Source organism: Arctopsyche grandis, chromosome 1 (assembly GCF_051622035.1).
Source record: "Arctopsyche grandis isolate Sample6627 chromosome 1, ASM5162203v2, whole genome shotgun sequence".
Lineage (NCBI taxonomy): Eukaryota > Metazoa > Arthropoda > Insecta > Trichoptera > Hydropsychidae > Arctopsyche > Arctopsyche grandis.
In genome coordinates, this window is record NC_135355.1 from 28,348,342 (window position 1) to 28,370,730 (window position 22,389).

At 36.0% G+C, this 22,389-nt stretch overlaps 1 protein-coding gene across 5 annotated transcripts in view; it reads right to left on the minus strand.

Moving 5' to 3' along the window:
• RhoGAP19D (Rho GTPase activating protein at 19D) overlaps window positions 1–22,389 on the minus strand; it is a 194,004-nt gene that overhangs the window by 143,735 nt on the left and 27,880 nt on the right. For all 5 annotated transcript variants that reach the window (XM_077427721.1, XM_077427707.1, XM_077427713.1 and 2 more), the window contains exon 2: window positions 6,717–6,786. In XM_077427721.1, coding sequence (XP_077283847.1) covers window positions 6,717–6,770 — 54 coding nt within the window. In that variant the 5' untranslated portion in view covers window positions 6,771–6,786. The remainder of the gene's footprint in view (window positions 1–6,716; window positions 6,787–22,389) is intronic.

Below are 22,389 nucleotides of genomic sequence, written 5' to 3' on the forward strand. Positions count from 1 at the left end.
ATTATTTAACGACCGACCAATCACAAACATCTTTGACCAATCCAGCCAATCAGAAACGATTACAGACACCGTTTTAGTTTTATATATAAGATTTAAATTCACGATTTTAATAATTATTAAAGAGATTATTAATTTCAATTTATTAATGGAATTACTTCAATAAAATTAGAGACTCGACATAGTTGACACATACCATAGTACTATTAATCAAAGAAAATAATAAAAACGAGTCGGAATCGGTTGACGACTCCAACTCCGTTTAAAATGCTCCGAGTCCACCGAGCCCTGGTTTTTATTAAAATTTTCAAACCATTAATTCCAAACTTCAGTCCATTCCAAAAATGTGACGTTCAAAACTTCGAGCATTGCGAAGTTGTTGTTAACGATTCAAACAATAAACAACAATGCAAATTTTGGCTGACGGTTAAATCTTTAAATAAAAAAAAATAGAAAATTACGCAAGAAAGTGAGTGCCTCGATATTGTCCAAGTCTGTGCAATTATCGAAACCAAACGGTCCAATGAGCCGTCACGCTCGAGGCGAGCGAATGCAATAAACAAAATTATGCACAAGAAATTCGCCGTAGTAAAATAATTATCGTCATAAAAAACACACACACACACACACACAAAACAATCCCCATACATCCAAGTCAAAAATATCATGGACGAAAATTCATTTAAAAGTGGACAACGTCACCAAAAGCAGCCTGCAAACTAATAGTCGAACATTTTACACTCGCGTACAGTTAATTGGCTGTCTCCTCTTTTCGACCGTGAAATTAAGCAGACCTGTACAGGTGTACTGTCGATTGTCGGGAGTGTAGTGCGACCATAAATCACGTCCCCGCGGGACACAAACGTCGTTTTATTAAATGCCGATTAGGGGAACTCACTGACTGCACATCGTCCGAGGTGCACGCCACAATAATTCAATAGATTACCATATTTTACACGGCGATTACCGGCTCACAAGCCAACGATACGGTGATTGAATTAGTGTCCGGCGCTTTTACCAAACTGAAAATAACGACATTGGCCAGCTAGGATGATCGGAGCGCGACTTGTTTATATAACACACTAGACTGGCGACACTTTCCCGGATTGTCTGAATTGTCGTAAATAAAACGGAACGCAGCTGCGGCATTGTGTGCCGATTAAATTGCGAGAGTCTAACTTACGGGGCGACCCTCACAGCGAGTTAACCGATGAAGACATTGGAACCGTTGACAATTTATTAGTCAATCGAGCACGCTTTTCCGGGAAAATACAGATCTATCTGGTTGCATAAATTTCGCGGTTCGCGCACACTGTCAATGCCTATAATCTCTGGCAATGAGTACCTGCTTGGCCGAGTCTTCGACGTTACGCGTTTGAAAGTTCCGTATTGTAAAACACACGTTTAATATACTTATATATGTAATATAATACAATTCAGTAGGGTTTTCATAATCTAGTATGCCACATTAAATATATTGGCATCGCCACTCAAAGTTGTTAATAAATGGTTTCAGTCTACTATTTCTAATTTAACTATACAAAACTCAATAAGAAAAAATACCGTAAAACATAATACACATTTTTGCCTCAATATTTATTTATTTATTTTACAGAGATATATACCAGGAAGGCCAAACAGGTAAACCCCAATGTGCGTTCCTAGAAAATTAATTAATTAACATTGCAGCATTATTACATAAATCGCTGTATTTCGAGAGGCTGAAGAACACGAAATTAACAATTAATTAACCCATAGAGACATCTATGGATTTCAAATAAATCAAATTAAGATATTTGTGAAAGGGGGTAGGATAATTTTTGACAATTTGATGGAGGAGCCGTTTCAACAATGAAATCAGATAAACTGGCAAAGTGTGGTAAGAAACGATCGACTTGGAGTCACAAATATCCAAGTCTGACCAGCAGTATTAACGATTAGCACGGGATCTAACCCTGTAACCTCTCGGCGCTAAACATAAACGCAACCACCAAGCCATACTGTTGGCTAATATATAAAGTACTACTAAACTAATACTAAAAAAAAACAATATCTATATATGTATGTAGTATACAGTTGCAATCAACTTTAACCTACAGCTTTTTTCATCCTCGCATTATTTACATTAGCTGTCAACTTTCTCCCTGTAATATGATACTGATATTTTGAATTAAAAGACATTTAACACAGCCTGTACTACAATTAAGCCGACATATCATAGAATTAGATGATGAAGAAGACTGACACTCACGCGAAAAGAAAAACAGAACGCTCTAAAATATTCCAATTGGACTCGGACGAATAAAAGAACGCGATCGCTTTTACATAAGCGTTAATTACCAGCTACGTATTTCGAAACGATGACGTTTACGAACCGGTAATTGCTTTCGTCGAAAAAAATACATACTAACGTAAAAAAAAGGCGTAAGCGTAAAATAGTAAACACGTTAGTCTTAGAAGACTGATAAAATAAAACACTCGGCAGTGATTTCTAACATTTTTCTTAATGGCGTACCCCTTGGAGGGCCATATTTATAAATTGTATTTGCATTTTAAATCTTTAAATCGGGTGTTATGCTACGTCACTCATTCAGATTTTCATCTACATATATGTATGTATTAGGGTTTCTGATTTCCCGGACTTTTTCAATTCCCGGGACACGGGACGGAGCCCGGGATCGTTCCCGCATGTAAAAAACATTTTTTTTCAATTTAATATATTTTAAAACAGTACATATGTATGTAAATAGGCAATGTAATTTAACAAACAGGACAGCTCGATGGTTGCGTTAATGCTAACCTCCGAGGGGTTCCCGAGTTCAAGCTCTCGGTTGATTTTATTCGGAGTCATTGTCACTGTCACGATTTCATTGTTGAAACGATTCCTCATTAAATTAATAAAAATCATCCTACCTACTATTTTTGTCACAACTATTAGAATTTGATTTCAAATTTATCTAATATATAATTTAGACAGAGATTGTGTATGTATGTATGTAAATAGGTAAGGTGGTAGAATCCTTCTAAATTTAATTTAAAAAAAAAATGAATATAATCAAATAAATTTAAATAAAATAAAACTATTCAAATAAATTTAAATAAAATAAAATTATTCAAATAAATTTAAAAAAATGTTTACTATTAGATTAGCCATGTTTAAGCGGTTTATATTACAAATACCGAGCGAAGCCGGGTAAAACCACTTGTAATCTATAAATTTATATATGAATTTATATATATAAATGTTCCCAGCAAGTTCAGAGCTACTAGATACCGCGAATTGTTCTTCCCACCTCAGGCACGTACCAATTTAATGCTTTCGTTCCCTGTCGCCAGGGGCATCAAGCTCCTCAACCAGATTTCTATTGGATTGGATCTGTTTAATCTAAAATATACTGATCTGGATGAGGTACTGTTTAGTTTGAGGTCGTAGCAACTTGTAACATATTGCATTTTTATATTCATATTTTACATTTTTATATTTTCAAATTTTTATATTTCATATTTTTATATATTTATCTTTCATATTATTATTTTTCATTATAATTTTATTTCTCATGTTTTTTATATTTTTATATTTCATTTATTTACAATTTTATATTTTTATTTTTATATTTTATATTTTTATTTTTACAATTTATATTTTATATTTTATGTTTTTACAATTTCGTATTTTTATATTTCATGTTTTTACAATTTTGTATTTTTATAGTTTTTTTATCCATATTTGTCTTTTAATTAATATATAATATTATTATAATATAATAATAATTAATTTCCTTTTTATATAACCATAGTGTCGACTTGGAGTTGATTTGTAAAGTCAGTATGGCAATTTTGTGAATAAATAAATAAATAAATATGTATAAGTTTAGGTAAACGGACAATTACGCACAGGGCGAACTCGCACACGATAATCGTTGCCACGAAAATTGCGAATACGGAATATCTGGCACTTGAAATCTCGGTAGTGTGTTAGTTCACGTTGACTCTCGGTGGGTGGAATTTCGAGTATCAGATATTCCCTATTCGAGATTTTTATAGGTGTCGCTTAGGTGTAAAACCCGCAATGACAAAAAAAATAAGTTCCATGTAACGTTTGACGAGATGAAAAAAACAACAATCGAAATCAGTAAAAAGGCAATGACTTTTCGTCGTTGTTTCTTTTCATGTACCTCAAAATCGATTGGTTGAGAAACGCTGGCATAGTTTTATTATTATGTATGTAGAACTAGAAATCATCCAACCGCTACCTACATATACGTATACATACAGGCTATTGTGATACACATCACAATGAATCAGTACGCTTATTATTCAACCGATATCATATTCGAATTATATAAGTGTGTATATGAGTTTTTCCGCGAAAAGACAATCGAGTAAATCGTTCGTTCGCGTGTTTTCTCAAAAGAGCACGCGATCTCGGAAAGATGCTGAATCTCAGCACAACATTTATTTGCGAGTGATAGATAAGACGACATACATATAATTTCGAACGTTTCGCGCGCAATTAAGCCATGCACACGCCGTCATCAACGGGTTAAACAATCCGTAATGATCGAAGTTTATGGCCCGCGATGTGTTGAATTCCAAATGAAACGGTCAGTTATTCGGAGCGATCACTATTTTTAGGAAACAAGCGCAAGTTTACAGCCCGACCAGGTGCGATGATTATAATGGGCTCGGCTTTGAAGTGCAATATTATTGAAAGTAACACTCGAAAATCGAAATACATAATAATAAATCAGTCCGCGAATTGCAATAAAAAAAATAAAATAAACGACGTACACGCGTTGGATGCTGAATTTTGAAATTATAAACCGCGACGATGAGACGTATACGAGTGTATAATGTATACAAACGATACCGTTACCGATATTGCTACAACGTAAATTACGTTTTTTCAAAACATATGCAATAAATAATAAAAGCGATTAAATCTGTTTAGTGGGCGCTTACGTGTCAATTAAGAAAGTTTGGCGATGATAGCTAGACGAGCACGATCGCAGATTTTCAAACATTTCGCTATAATTTGGTAAAATTGCATATAATATTTTGAAATCAAAATATTCAATATGTCTGGGGATGAAATCATTTGAACAGTGTATTTTCCAGATATATGTAAATTTTACGAAGAAAACAGTACCTACATACAATATGAATTGTACATTTAGAAATAGATAAATGATATTATACCATGAGAATTCCGTATCAACGTAAAGCGGGGAATTCGGAGTTTGTAGGAGCTTACTAGGATTGTAATACAGGTAAACCGGCAAAATTTGGCCATCGGTAATCACCGGTAAATTTTAAAGCTAAAGCCATTTGATCGCGAATTAAATACATATACAGGCATATTATTGCATAATATTAAATAAAAAAAGATGCAAATGGCGTATTGTGGATTGGGTAGTGTGGAATTTTTTTTTATTTTCAGTATTAAACTTGGCAATTTCAAATTGACAAACTAACTGGCAACACAGACCAAATAAATCGTAATAAATGCGATCAGACGGTTGTTTCAATTACGATAAAAACTTTCAGATGGCCCAAACTTATAAATAAATATGATTGGCTAAAAATAAAAAATAATTTATTAATTATTAAGAATTTATTTTATGTATGTACATATTTATAAGACAGTATTCACCTGAGATTTATTTTAATTTATTTACAATTACTACTAGGTCAACGTTTTTAGAAAAAGTAACCACATAATTATCTACACACGTGATTTTTTTTTCATTTACCGGTAATAGGAAAAAATTACCGGTTTATGAAATTTGACGGTAAATTGCTGTCCCCGTTTGTGGAGAGTTCCGAGTTTGTAGGAAATTCCTAGTTTGTGGGAAATGACGTGTGTGGGGAATGCTGGGGTTGTTCGGACTACTGCCTGTCCGAGAACTCGGCTACCTACCTTTAGAAGAAGGGGTCACATGGTGGACGGACACTTTTCCGGACGCAGTTCCTTGTGGACCTCCCGAGTCGTAGAATAAATGCTGCGAACTGACTTTGGCCTATCATTTGAATCCCTGAACCCACCCCTACGCAAAAATATCATACTTCACTACATGATACAAAAATATAAGTGTTCCATTTAGATTCAGTAATTTTTGGCCTCTCACTACTCTATTGTCAATAGACATTCGTCAAAATGAACAACAGTATCCTAACCATTGTGGATATAAGCTGATCGGTTCCCGTTGGCAATTGAGGCGGATGCTATTCTAAGAAACGATTAGGAACGCCATTAAGGAGAAAGTTACGTGAATATAGATACGGTTAAAAATACATAAGCTGTTATTCCCTATTAACCCATTCATTCTGCGCAAGACCAACGTCTCTATATATATATGTATTATAGTTTGAACTACATATGTATGTACATAGTTGAGAGGCGCCGATCGAGAATCTTCGGAGCATATCCCAAATTCGCTCATACGTATGCAAAATGTGTTTGAAACACAATTTGAAAGTAAGTTCATTAAAATTTTTAAAATACGCATCGATCGCGGTACGTACATATGCACATACATTAAGTCTGGGTATGAATGACCCCATAAAAGGCGATTGTACTCTTGGTCGCTTTTATTATACATATGTATGTATGTACATATTATACTTTATTTCCACTGTGTGACTCATATTCGAGTTGCAACCGCTCCCCGACAATGAAATGAATAAAATATTAGAGTTTGGGGATGAAGTGAATGTACCTGACGATGGTGTCGAAGTGGCACTAGGGGTGCTCGAGCGCCGCCCTCCGCCATGTTGGAGGTCCCGCTTCTGAAATAATAAATAAATAATTTAATAAAGTATCCTGGACGAATAATAAATTTTATCTTAAGGATTTTGTGTAAAAATTATTTTGAAAATTCAAGTTAAAAAATATCGTATAAAATATCCAATTAAGCGGCGTGTTGAAAACGACTTCATAAAATCATAGATCAAAATCCACATAGACACAATCTTAAATAACATTTCTAGACTTACGACGAACAGAAATGCGGACGTGTATATGTACATATATAGAAAAGAAATTGGTGACTCACTATGTAATCTAATGTGTATGGAGAACGTCCCCAAATTCAATACCACTGATCCACATTTTCCATACATACATACATACATATGTTTATACATGTATGTACCTTCAAAATATAGCATGAAAAGTCTAAATCCATCTACATAAAGATTTTTCTGTGGAAAAATCCGTAGATGTGTATAACTAGAAGTTTGTCTGTCATAGTTAGAGGTAGGACCGGAAGCGCGCGGTCTATTGTTCCATTATTGTAAATGCTTTGTAAAAAAGGTTCGGCAAACCTTTAACAATGCATTTACAACATATGAACAATGGACAGCGCGCTCTGGGTCCGCTCTTTGGTCATAGTTACAGATCGGCGCTCAGCGCGCTAAATGAGTTCGCTATTGTCAATTTCTATTGTTAAACTTTTTTACTCTCTAGCTTTGTAGGGACAATAGTTATGAACCCTGTTTCCTGGAAAATATCCCATTTAGCACGCTGGGCCCCGATCTGTAGTCATAGTTAAAGAGCAGACCAAGTTTGCGCAGTTCATTGTTAATTGCTCGCCGTTCTTTGTTCATTTTTATGATAAACCTCTTTTTTATGCTCTCTAGCTATGTAGTTTGCCCTGTTTCCTGGAAAATAGACCCAAAACGCCCTGTTTTTTGGGAAAAGCACGCTTCCGGTCCTACCTCTAGTCATAGTCATAAAGGTTTCTCAAAAACTAAAGGCGCAAACACACAGAATCGTACAGCACGGGTAAAAATCATTAAAAAAAGTCATAAATCAGACGTGCTCGCATTTAAAAAAAATAAGTAAAAACAAGTGCCGCGTACCTCTCTGTGTGTCTGCCCTTAGCAACTTTGTTTTGTGACGATACTAGTCTTGTTCGTCTCTGTCTTTCAAGGTTTCAAAATATTAAATGACGGAGCGGATATTATCATCGCAACACGTTTTTTAAGTGGAACTTTACAACTTTTTAAATAAAAAAACTAGTAAATTTTTTGCCGAGTAATTGCTGATAAGAGATTAACTGAAAAGAAGTCAATAAAAGATTCTCAGACACGAAACGAGGTTGTCTCCTGATATATATTTTGTAGAATCCAAATACGATCAACACGAGCCAGATAAATCTGCAAACTAATGTCTACGTGTATCTTATGGTAAGAACTAAAGATAGGCGTTCGATGGATGCTTTTCAAATAACAATAGGCTACCCCATTCTTGTTCAATGCAAGAGAACAAAAAATAAAGGCATTTCTAAGAAATTGACAATAGTGGACCATTTTTGCGCGAAAAGCATCCACCGAACGATCTTTGGTAAGAAAAGTGTGGCATAGGACATACTCGTGATTTCCAACTGTGATGGGCATATCATTATGTTATTATTAATTCGTACGAACTTATTGTTTCGACAATTTTCTCCTACACTTCTTCAAATATGGGAATCACCGTTAAACATATATCAATACTAAAACACTCCAGAGGGCGAGTTTGCCAAGGATCGCGATGGCATAGATTAGGCGTGCTAGCGTTTTTTTGCATGTGCAAAACTATCTTAAAAAACACGCGCCGAGTACCGCTGTCCTTATCATGCAACGCATACAAAAAATGAGAATAACGCCTGTTGAAATTGACTTACGGATATACAATGTATTACAACGCTGCCGTGCCGTGCCGTCTAGCTCTATTGTAATAAGAGAGAGACATAACTACTTACATATGTGTATGTACATAATATGTACAAAGAGGAATAGCGAGTATGCACGGCCTTCTTTACGAATAGAGAACAGTCCTTCATTTCTCGAATGGGGATTCTCTGGAAAACAGGGTCCTTTGTTCGATGGAAGGAGGACAAAAGGCGGACAAGGACGCGCGTCTCGAGTACCACCCAGAATAATAATGGCAGAACCGTTGTCGCTGGCACCCGGTTGTCTAGCGGGCGAGAACAAGGGGTTCCCCGATTATTGCTTCGAGGAAAAAAGTAGTTGAAGTACTTGTACTCCAGAGGCAATCAACAAGGCAATCGAGCAAATTTGCGTCCGAGGTTGGGTCTTGAATTTTCCAAACGTTTGCAGTTGAATACTCAAAAACAAGCATCACTTTTCTACACGTTAAAATCGGTACTTAAGTACGTGTACATATGTAGATACTAATTCTAAGATAATACAAATACGTAGATCAAAAAAAAAATACGTGGGCGGAAACGATTCTTGAAACTAGCTGAAACTCGGCACAAACATGAGAACCAAATTTTAGACTATTTCAACCAATTGTTCCGTATATGTAAGCAATATCATCGATGTTAGTTATCGGATATACCTAAATATTGTTTATTTTTATTTTATTTTATAGAACATGGAACACTCGCCTTCACGAATCGCTCCAAAGCGATACAATACAATTAATCAAAACAATCGATATCGGACATCGATATATGTACACAACGAGAAATTAAATTGGCGAACCCTCAAAATGCTGAATAACTTGAGATTAGCAAGAGAGATAGGAAGGAAATGCCAATTTTACAGGAACAGTTTCAATAAAAATCAGAAAAATTGGCAAACTGATAAAAAAAAACGATCGACCTGGAGTCACAAACCAAGGTCTGGCCAGCAGCGGGACTGTAGTGAGACTCGAACCCCTAACCACTCTGCTCGAAAGCATGATATGCTAACCACTAGTCCAAATCCACATTGATTTTTGTTGTTATAAGTAGACTGCGGACCCAAAGCGCGCCGTTCATTGTTCAATTGTTGTAAATGCTTTGTTAAAGGTTTGCCGGAACATTTTTTTTTGCACTCTAGCTTTGTAAATAGAGCCAAACCACCCCGATTCCTGGAAACTATAAAAATCATAAAGTACATATCTGCCAACTGACCGCAACGTAGTACCACCTCAAATAAAACTAGACGACGATTGATTTATATAACCCTAGTTGTTTTACCCGGCTTCGACAAATACTGAGTATTTTTATTATAAACAGCTTAAACATGGCGAATCTAGTAGTAAATATTTTTTAGGTTTTTTATTAAATTTATTTGAATAGAAAATAATGGTGATCGGATAAATGCACTCAAGAGAGCCGCACTCTTGAGACTTCTAAGCTTTCAAAGATGCTCAAGAAGAACTAACACAACAGAATTTCACAAAAAAGCGTCAATGGTTATCAATAGTCGCCGGAGCCTGACGGGGCCGTGTATTGTTCAAATGTTGTAAATGCATTGTTAAAGGTTTGCCGAACAATGGATAGCACTGTGACTATCCTACCTCTAGTTATCAATTATCAATGTTATCCGAGGGTGCCAACCCTTTTTTGTGGAATTCTATTGCGTGAGTTCTTCTTAAGCGCCTTTGAAAATTAGGATTTCTCGAAACTGCTCAATGAAATTCAGTGCATTCTTCCGGGAACCGAAAAAAATATATATCGAATCGTCGTCATAGAAACTTTGATTTGTTTTCGATGTTACCAACCAACATTACATACATACAAGTCTCTCTTGAAATTATATATTAGATATGTATAAACACAATATTCTATCTTCTATGTAAGAAGGCCTTGTAAATTAAGACTAACAATGCGAGCTGACAGTAGGTTCGATGGAACGGAAGCGTACCTTATAATTTCATACGAAATTTAACGTTTCGTACTGTAAATGTGCAGAAATTGCTATATTGCGCAATTTTACCGTCGCCGTTAAATTTGACATTAGTTTCACTCTACGAACAGTAGCCGTCCCAGTAATACGATATTGCGCCACTCCAGTCTCGAACGTAAACCGCAAAACCCAGAAAATGTCAAAACGTATGATGAAGTCATAACGGCGGAAAACAATATGATATGCCCTTATGTGAAATAATCTACCGAAATATCAATTTACTGTCAAATATATTGAAATATTCGTCAAACCGCAATCATTCAATAGTCAAACTACATAGATACAATAGCACTACATGGGTTCTATGTATCTTTCGATTCAGTGTAATTTCACGAGTGGGCTTCGAAATTACTGTGAACATGCACACTGCAGTGTCAGATTACCATACGGAGAGAATGGTACCAAAATAGTCCGGCGAACGGAGCCCTATTTGCATAATATCTACAAACAGACCCTCCCGTTTGTGTGTATGTGTGTTTTTGAATGAGAGGAGGGTTGAGTGTTCCGACAAATAGCCCTTCATATATTAGCATGTGCATCTCTCAAAGGAACGTGGGCCTGTGGCGACCGATTAATTGGATGCAGCATGATGCAAAAACAAATAAAGCTAAGTTGGCATGAGCATTTGTAACATTTGCGTAATCGCATTATGCGAGCATTGCTTTTGGGATTTTATAGATACTTTCATATTACTACTCACATTCACTCACTACACGTCATCGGTCCATCATTGGATGATAGCAGTTCTAATGAATGTCTCATTCGTACAATAGATATATCAATCCAATTTTCAGACGAAATTGTGTAACTACACGACACTACTCAATTTATCAAAATTGACAAATGGCTTCATGAATAGCTTAAATGTTAAATGGATAATATTAAAATGTTAAATGTTAAATAGTTAAATGGATCGAATTCCATGGTTGAGCACTACTTGAACAAACAACTATTTGATATCACACGCATAAAACAAAAAATAAAATTAAGTAACAGTTCTCAAATTAATATGGGTACAATTAGGTCTCTTTTAAGGCGATAGACGCGTTCCACGGGATACCGCATAATAAAATACTTGGCTTGACGTAGAATGAAACTAAGAAACCTTGTAAAAAAGTAGGGATGCGTTCCAATGTGCTGGTGAGTACATAAGACAAGGCCGGTTGGGCTTACCTTTCGCCTTCCTCAACACCAACACAGACATATGACAACAGTGTGCTGCAGCGATGCTGAGTTGGTACAAAAGGCAACTCTGACGCGCAGTGTTGCGCCACTCGTAGTGCGTTCTATTTCATACAAACGATAATTGGCCGCGCTGCATCGCTGCAGTGCAGTGCCGCCTAGTAAGGTATAAGCTTTATGATTTTTTCTTTTCTTTTTTTTTTGAGAATTTGCATTAAATACAAATCGTATAACTTCAAAACCGCATAAAAAAGATCAAAGACACTGAGATGCTCATTTGGATTACGTCATTTGGGCAAAAATAAACGCCATTAAAAATGTTCCCGCCACGAATTCAAATGGCAGATAGAAGCCATCAAAAGAACATCTACAAATTATACTTTTATTTTAGTATAAGCCGAATTACCCGGCGTCAACCAGGTGAATACAAGTAAAAAAAAATGATCCTAGGCTACAAACAGATTAAAAACGGTCTACGATAGATAACCATTAGATAATACATATACACAAAATTTGCTAGTTTTAAATTTAAAACTGTAGATTTACATAGCTAATAGTGCTTCCAATCCCGGAAGGTTTCTTCAGCACCGGGATTGAGGTGCTGGGAATTTCCGATCCCGGGATCCCGGTGCTAGCACCGGGATTTCAAATGTATAACAACAAAAAGTTCAATTGCATGTTTTCATATTTCAAAAACGGTTCAATTGCATTTTGCAAACTCTCCCGATGTTTCACGCAAAAAATACTCCCATATTGACGTACTATTTTTGAGAGTTTGGCTACATTCTACATGGTTGACGGATGTTTACCAACTTTTATACATAACTTGGTAAAATTTCAGTTATTTCAATAAATTAAAGGATTTCTTAGAAACACACAAAAAACCTTGATTCTCTAAATTAAAAGTACTACTTTAGATTTAGGAAAAAAAAATTGGGGTATAATATTAATAATCTCTATTACATGTGAGAAATTTTCAAAATACACTGACTCACAATAAACATACAGACACTCACACAGAAACACAGACACACACACATTTTTAATAGATCACGTAAACGTGATCAGTGGTCGATTCTGAGTTCGAATCAGTTAAAATATGCTTCAAATATCATTGCGGTTGAGCATAATATCTGCGACACAATACAGGCCGTTCATACCATTTCGTGGAAACGGCAACCCGGCGTCGAAACGGGTGGCAAACAAATGGACTATGACTTTCATTGCTCATCCCACCATTGTTCATTATTAAATGTTTTTTTCCATATTATTTTTGTAAAAGCAATATATTTAAAGACATTTCTGCCAGTACCGTAATCCCGGTATTCAGACTAGTTTCAGCACCGGGATTCACGGTACCAGAAAACACCGGGATCCCGGGATCGGAGGTCTTAATAGCTAACAAATATTTATATTTATATAATATGCATGTGTTTTGAAATACATTCTCAAACCAACCTACAGACCCTCCCAGTTAAGATACCACGATTTGAACTTATATGTATGTATGTAGTTAGACACGGGCGGGGTATTGTGAGCTTGCTGCACTCACTTCCTCGTATGCATTTCGCATCGGTGCTGAAAAGTGCATTTTCGAAGAAAGATCGAACGACCGGTAAGCGTTCTCCGCCCCCGCATCCATCGCTAACAATGCACCATGGATTAGTGGGTGAGATAAGGGGTCACGACGGCCAGACAGACAAGGAGAGGACGGACAGACACGTGCAAAATGCATCGATGCACACCAACCAACACAATGTTTTCGCAGGGAAAACTTCATATTAGAAATGAGCACTTATTTGCTAGAAGATGATACGATGGAATGCCTATAATAAAACTCATTTCCTTCCGTGCAACTATAAGTAAAGGCGTATTTCCAGACACAATTGTACGATAGTTGTAGGTAACTCTCTCTCTTTATCTACTCGGAAGCTAGGAGCTTTCAATGTGTATTGTGTTTCTATATTTTATGCAACGAAAGGGTAAATAATGCCAAGTGCGGCCGACGCAACGACACAATAAATGTCAAATTTAAACGCAACTTCATCGCACTCTATGATAATGCATAGTGTTCGTTCACTTTTGAACAGAAAGCTACGCGCCTCATACAAATCATCTTTGAATGTAAATAAGGTAGCAAATGTGAACATAAATGTGTTCAAGACAATCTACAGTTCTATTTATACAATAAAATTTAAATTGCTAAACAAAAGGCAATCAAGATGAAAATAAAAATATACAAAATGTAACTACAGTTCGGATGGGATAATGCGAAGAAAAAATCTGAACAGAAATACTCCTATTGAGCCTCAAACGAAGTGTGCGCAATCATCATGTAATATGTAGGGAAATCGTATGATTGCATTCAATGCAATATGCGCTTTCCATGTTGGGAGCATACGGAGGACTTTTTATCTCGCTGTTGGGAGATATTGACATGCTTGACTATGTACTTACATATGTATTAAGGTTTCTGACCCGGAACAGAAATTCCCGGGAATTCACTGAATTTTTGATGTCCCGGAAATTCTTATCTCGAAACCCGGGAAAAATTTTTCAATCAAAAATAAAGGCGAATGTACAGATGTACATATATCCTACGATGAAACTATTATGAAGCAAGTGTATCCTTCTATTGACAATTCCACAATGGAAGAAACTTTTTGTGTGTATTCTGATAAAGATGACACTTGATAGGCTTCTATTGACGATATAAAGAATACTCATGTATATATAATCTTAAGACGCAAACGGACAGGCAAACATCCTAGACCAAAAGACCCAAACCCATCAGAAGTTACCGGCGAAAACACACCGAGTTGAATGGGATGTCACATGTATAGCGCGGCGCGACCGGAAAATTATCTATTTTCTAGGAAAAAAGTCAAACTACAAAACTAGAGATAAAAAAAAATGGTTGGCCATTGAAATTGATAATGGTTAGCACGCTGGCGCCGATCTTAAGTCACGTGTCCTTCGCTTTCCGTTGTGACCGTAAAGTGGGTGTTCCCCAAACCGAATTCAGGTGTACTTGCACTTGCAGAATGCATATAAATATGCAACCGACAAGTTTCTCCTACATTTCTTCAAACATGGGATTCACCGTTATCGATCACTGTTAAGCAAGTATAAATACAAGGTTACAATATCACCGAAAACACTCCAGGGGGTGATTTTTGGGACTGGGTACCATGTATATGGGCTAGGGGTGCTGCGTTTTTTCGCATGTTCAAAAGTATCTAAAAAAAACTACGTACCACTCAATGTGTTTTCGCACTTGCACAAGTTTATATACGTGGAAATAGCCCCTCTAAGTTTAGAACGCGAGGCGTAGGATGTATAACATTTAAGTTTATCAAAATATTCATATCAAAAATTAATATAGAATTTCTCCATTGATATTGAATGTTTTCCCATCCAGCTAACCTGTACAAACAATTACATGCAAAAAATACTTCCCTTCCCACTTTCCTAAACAGAAAATAAGGAGAAACCGCATAAGAAAAAAAATGCTAAAAGCGTTTAGCATGATGTAACATCACATGTTAAATCAAATGAGAAATAATACCAATACATTACAATGTAGTTTGAAGTTGACAAGTGGATCTTAAAACACGTTTACTCAACCTATAAATTATGCAAGCATTAAACGACCATTTTGCCCGGTCGATTAACCATTTCCAAGTCGTTTATTTTTATAAATTTATTGTTACCTGCCGAATTACGAGGCGCCCATAAAGCAGAGATGCAACGACGACTGGATCACATACAAATTTTAAACGACACAGACACATACGAGAGAGTGAGACGAATGATCGACTTAACGGTAACCCCATTAATGCAAGTGATGAGGTGAGTCATACCCGAGCGAAAGGTGAATAAGTAGTAACGCTACACCTCGACGACGATCTACCCACCCCTCCATACCTCGAGACAGCCACCGAGACCTGTTAATAGTGTGGTGCACTCGTCAGATTAAAAGTTTATGGTATACAGTTATACCGGTCGAGCCGGCGTGGATAGAATAGAGGTCATCTTACCGCGCCATTTTCGCGAATTGATATTTGGAGCCGAAAACGAACGGAAAGATAGATAGCCTATCAGTATCACAGCGTCGTGACCACTGAAGATTACTATCCCGAGAACAATTTCGCTCGCGATTGTCATCGGAAATTGGTGTCCGGTCGTTTTGAGATGTCACAAACAAGCAAGAGAGAATATTGACGCCATCTAAATATTATATAATATAAACACAAACCAATTGAGTAAAAAACGTGTTGACCCAGAAGGGGTTGTAAGCAACGGATGCACCCAATCGATTAGTATTGGATTACATACCAGGAATGCCTAGAGGAACCTGATTCAGAACATTGAAACCCCGACTCAACAAAAAGTTTTATTTTATTACATACATATACGACATGGTGTCCCCAAATCGACGCTATGACTAAAATATACAAATTATTATAAAATTACAATATAAATACAGAATAGTGGAGATTGCCTGCATCCACAACCAACACCAATGTTTTAGTATCAGCTGTAAGCACAAAACATCCCCGAGGCCCAAGTTGTAGAGAGTAGATGATTAATTCCACTCATACAAATCTTCGATTTATGATGGTAATTATGAGCGCAGGCTACCAGATAGATAGTTTAAAATATTCTGATAGACTACACTCACTGGGGTGGAATACAGTGATATTTGAATAAGGCAGCAACGATTTCATTTAGAAATCTGATAGCTCTTAGAATGGGAGCTCCAATAAAAATTTGTGCGGGAAGCAGGAACAACCATCATATGATATACACGCACATACATATTTGGAACATGAACTTTCCATCACTCCAACAACCACGGGGATGAAGTATTACCCAGTGGCGTAATTACCTCATAGCAAAGTCCCAGTCCCATAGCGAAGGACCAGCTTGACAGGGGTTCCAAATTTATAGACATATACCAACATAGATACACTCAATATAATTTAACATTTAATACTATCGAAAGTAATAAAAATTACCACTAACACGAAAACCATGTGAACTGTATAAGAGTTATGAAAAAATGGCTCGAGCCATACACTGTACATACAAAATATTTTTTTGCTTCAACTTTATTTTACGATATAGAAATTTGAAAAAGTAACAAGCAAATATTTGGACCTACATCGTTGCAGACCATAAAAGGCTATTTGGGTTCAAGTGGGATAATTTATCACGTAATGCCATTATTAAAAAAAATCGAGAAAGACGAATTTTTAAAATCGGTGAGCTATAAGTTAAATTTTTTTTTTTTTGTAAAATTATTATACTAATAATCTTATGTTTCAACGGATAATTTTAAACAACCTATGTCATATATATATTTAAAAATCACTTTAAGAAGATGGGATGGAGGGGGAGCTTCGATAAATTTTGAATGCGGGCCCGAAATTCCTAGCTACGCCACTGGTATAACCACGTGGAAGCTGTAGAGAAAAACGAATCAAAATTTTAAAATGCTTTCCTCAAGATTGATATACATCAATCATTTGATCTATACGCGCAAAATCAATAATTTATGTATAGAAAAAGATAACATTCCAAACTGTTAACAGACACAAGTGTCAAACGCAAATAGATAATCAACAATAGGCAAAACGCATCGTATAAGTTAGAGACTTGGAGGATAATAGAAGCTTTTCTTATATCTAATCCTTCTTTCATGTGATTTCTCTTTTAAAATTAATATCAGTTGTTTATGATAACTCGCTATGGTCTTGAAACATATCTAAATCATAGCTAAAACATAAATATAATCCCTGTCCAAAATAAACAGTAAGTAAAATTTAACCATCAATCAATATGATGGATAGAAACAATCTACATATGTATGTACATATAAAATCACAAACCACCGACAACGATGAGGATCCAACCGAAACACTATAGTTGATCAGAACAGAATTAAGAATCACATCAAATCCAAGCAGCAAAAGTGAACCACATGCGAATACATAGTAGAAACGTAATATTTTTAAACAAAAAACATCGGAAGGTACACGCAATTCATTTTTACCACCAATGAGATCACGTTCGACATCAATCATTCCCGTAACAAATGAGGTTCTTCTATCTGTCCGGCAACAAATAAATGTACACATGAAACATTTCTCGTAGCGATTCGATCGTGTTGTACGTGTTTTTTTTTTCATCTTCATCGTTATTATTATTATTTATACATCCACTTTTTTTTTGTTCATTTTGCAATGTTATGGAAACGTTAACTGTACAATTTATTTGACGTAAGGTGAGCGCTAAGTGAACGCACCTCGAAAGGGTAAACATCGAACATACATACATACATTCACATGAACATCCGTCGGTTGCAACACGCGCGTATGCAATTGCATACTAATCAGAGATAATCATGCATCGACAAAAAAATAAATAAATCAAAGTAGTAGTACAATTTATCAAAGGCCCACTCGTAAGTATACCGAAGCGCTATGTATACAAACACACAAAACTCATGCACAAACTGTTAAATTGGAAGCATAAAAAAATGTAAGGTCCAAGTTCAAGCCCGCCATCCAATCGTATGACAGAATCCCTTCGACACCTCGAGTTCAATATATGCTCCGACACAACAAACAATCAACGAAATGTGATCACTTGCTTTCAAAAGAGCAATAATAGCAAACGCGTGCACAATTCCATGCACAAAAATCGATTATCAGTATAATCGAACACCAAATGAGATTTTTGTGCATAGCAAGCAAAATCCAATATCATTTACCAACATGCTTACTTACAACGTACATATGTGAATAAAATGACCTTACTCCAAAAGAATATAGATTTATGTATAGCTACATATAATAATTTTTTTATATAGATATATACCAGGAAACAGGTAGACCCCAATGCGCTTTCCTAGAAAATTAATTACAAACATTGCAGCATTTTTATGACATAAATCGCTGCATTTCGAGAGACTGGAGAACACGACATTAACAATTAATAAGTTAAGCCATAGAGACATCTATGAATTTAGACTTGTACATATTGTACATAAATCAAATTCAGATATTTGTGACAGCGGGTAGGATGATTTCTGCCAATTTAATGGAGGAACCGTTTCAACAATGAAATCAGAAAAAATGGCAAATTCTGATAAGAAACCATCGACTTGGAGTCACAAATATCCAAGTCTGACCAGCAGTATTAAAGATAAGCACGGGATCAAACCCGGTAACCTCTCGGTGCTAAACAAAAACGCAACCACCGAGCCATACTGCTGGCTGGCTATATGTACATATAAAACAATGTCAATAACACAATTCATACTAAAAAGAAGTAAAATTACATTCCTCCGATATAAAAACGTTTTTTGATCATAAAAATTGTAACAAATTCATGCTATATCAACGAACGGTACCTACTGTAAATCAAACGTCTAAATTTTATAAGAAACGTACATTTGGGCTAAAGGAGATGAGCGATGTGCAAGAAGAAGAAGAAGCAGCAAGACACGACTCGGATTACAGTTGCCTGTCACACTTACAGCATTCGCCACGGTAACGAACCACTTATTTTTTTATCTCGTTCCTTTTTCATCGCGAGCATCTTATTTTCTTTTTCCCTGTTATTAATTGAATCTGGTTCTTGAAGCGCGCCGTCGACAGACCGTCACGCTCTACACCAGTCAAACGAAAGTGGACAAGAGAGCAACGGAGATGATCTGTACGAAGGTACGCTGTGGTGTGGTAGTGAGATAGATACAAAAAAAAATTAGGATTAGATTGTCGATATAGATCTGTAACACAGTAGCTGGTTTGCGTCTCGATTAGCCGGACCGCGAGTTGCTCCACATTAGGAACGTTCTCTGCTACCAACTACGCCGATCAGTTACTTCTTTTATTATTTTTTTTCTTTTATACACTTCTTCCCGTGTAGAGCAATTACCCGAACGGCACAACGGTGCAAATGTAGAACACGTTGCCCCGTCTGAGGAAATTGGTACTGTTATCCATAAAACGACCATTGTTTCAACGAACCATTTGCTACATAGTATGCGCCATTTGTCCATAAAATTGTCTCATTATCTTTAATATTTACGACGTACATACAAACAGTTTACTTTCAATACAAATATTAATGGCTGTGTGGACATGGCACAAATGAAGGGTTTGGGAAGCTTTTTTGAAAAGAAAAGTTACTTTCAATGGCGTTTTATTACTATTTTGAAAGTGTAAATTGAATTTACATATTGTATAACTAGCATTCAACATTCAACGCATCATATATAATATGTACATACGTAAGTCGAGTAATAACTATAATGCATGATTACTATCTGCAATGTTCGAAGGAAAGAAATGTGTGTTGAGTGCAATCTTTGGTTTTCAGTACGCAGTGGGTACAGACCGGGAACGGAAACTCGAATGACTATTTTAAAAATTAGGAGTCAAAGTTATAAATTATATTATAATTGTCCACTATCATTAATATACATATAGGCGAAAATTCTTAATGGTTTTTCTTAAAATAATTATGTTCTTTTTATCAATTTATGTAATTTAATAAACTGTTAATTTTCCCAACAAAATAAAAAAAATGTCTGTAGTTCGGACCATATCTGAGATTCTAGGATAGTTTCCAGCATAATTGCATATACGATCAAAGCGCAAACACACAGAATCGTACGGCACGACATACCTATGTTGACTCCAGCTGTGAATGCACGTATCTTATGTCACTGCTAATTCGTACGATTTTATTATTTCGACAAGTTTCTCCTATATTTTTTCAAATATGGGAAATACCGTTATCGATCACTGTCAAGCCCGGGCCCGGCCCTAGGGTATATGGCGTCCCTAGGTAGATGGGTTTCAGCACCGCCCCCCCTTAAATTTTTAAACAATAAATTTCATAAAAGTTCTTGAAATTTTATACAAAATAGGCACGTTTTATGTATAAAAATGAATAAAATAAAATACGGATAACTATGTATAATTTCGGTAATGAAGACATTAATTTATATTCAACAATTAATTGTAGAATTTTATAGAGTGAAATTTGTTCTTTCGAATACGATTGGTTTAGATATTTAATTTCGTGAAGCAAATCCACCCCTGATATATATGTATGTATAATACATACATATATATGTGTCAGCGGCACTTTATATAATATACGATTCCAAATTACCATTTGTACCGACGACAGTTTGCTGTTTTACCAGTTTTATTCGTGAGTCGTTGATATTTGACAGTCAACTTCCAGCATTCCTCGTAAATTATAATATTTTACAATCATTATTGTTACTTCGAGTAGAAAAATTAACTTGAATATAAAAAGTTTTATAAGTTTAAAGAAAGCCAATTTTTCTGTTATTATTATTATTTCAATTTAATAATCAAAAAAAGAAATGGGGGCGCCCCGCAGAGCCCCTTGTCTATGGCACCCTAGGCACGTGTCTAGTCTGCAGTATCTTTAAAAGCCGGCCCTGGTCAGGCCTACTTCAATACAGAGATATTTTATAACCAAAACACTCCAAGCGAAAAGTTTTAGCCTGACACATAGATCAAGCGTGCTGGCGTTTTTTGTGCAAAACTATCTAAAAAAAATGTAACGTGTACCAATCTGTGTCTGCGCCCTTACACATATGTATGTACATACATATGTAAATAGGATATAAGAAGTATCAAAACTCTCCATAATCTAACCTTCAAAATGACCGTGACAAGTTTTTGAAAAATATCGAGTTTCAGCCATATTTACATATGTATCTTCTTAGCCTTAGAAGCTACATAACTCTCCTTAGAACTAAGGAGAGGTTCTCTTCAAGTCTCGATATAACCATGTGTGTATATACTTTATTATATACATAAACTACACATGCAATTTTCATCAGTGACTATCATTCTCTCTTTATAAGTTAAAATTTAAAATCTAAATAAATTATATTTTTTTAAGGATAGCACATACAAAATGGAACTGTCAACCGTTGTGCAATTCTTTCCTACAAGACGATGCTTAATGAATGTAATCAAACAAGATCATCATCATCATCACCAACCAACGCACATCATCATCTTCATACGGGGCATCCATGCACAGTTAAGAAGTTCACGAACGATTCCGACCAGACATTGATCGATCGATATTTTATCGGATCTAAATTGGAAAGACAGCATTTGAACCTGAGAGGGCGCTCTAAAACGTGAAGACTTTCGCTTGGAAGCTAAACAATAGACAAAATCGGAACCAGTCGGTTGCACGGAACCGAAGTTTAATTAAATATTATTGAAAATAGTATACATATATACGTGAAAAGCGCCAATCGTAGTAGAAATGCGCCGGTCGTCGTTAGCAGAAGTCAGATCCCAATCTCCGGGTAAAGATCACCTTTGGGTAACAAACGATCAATCAACCATTAAAGCGCTCGTTTATCTTTGGCAGTCGAGGCTTTAATCAATTGCTTATCTAAATTGACGGTTTTGAAAATATGGAACGACCGCAATTTTCCGCCGCGGCTAA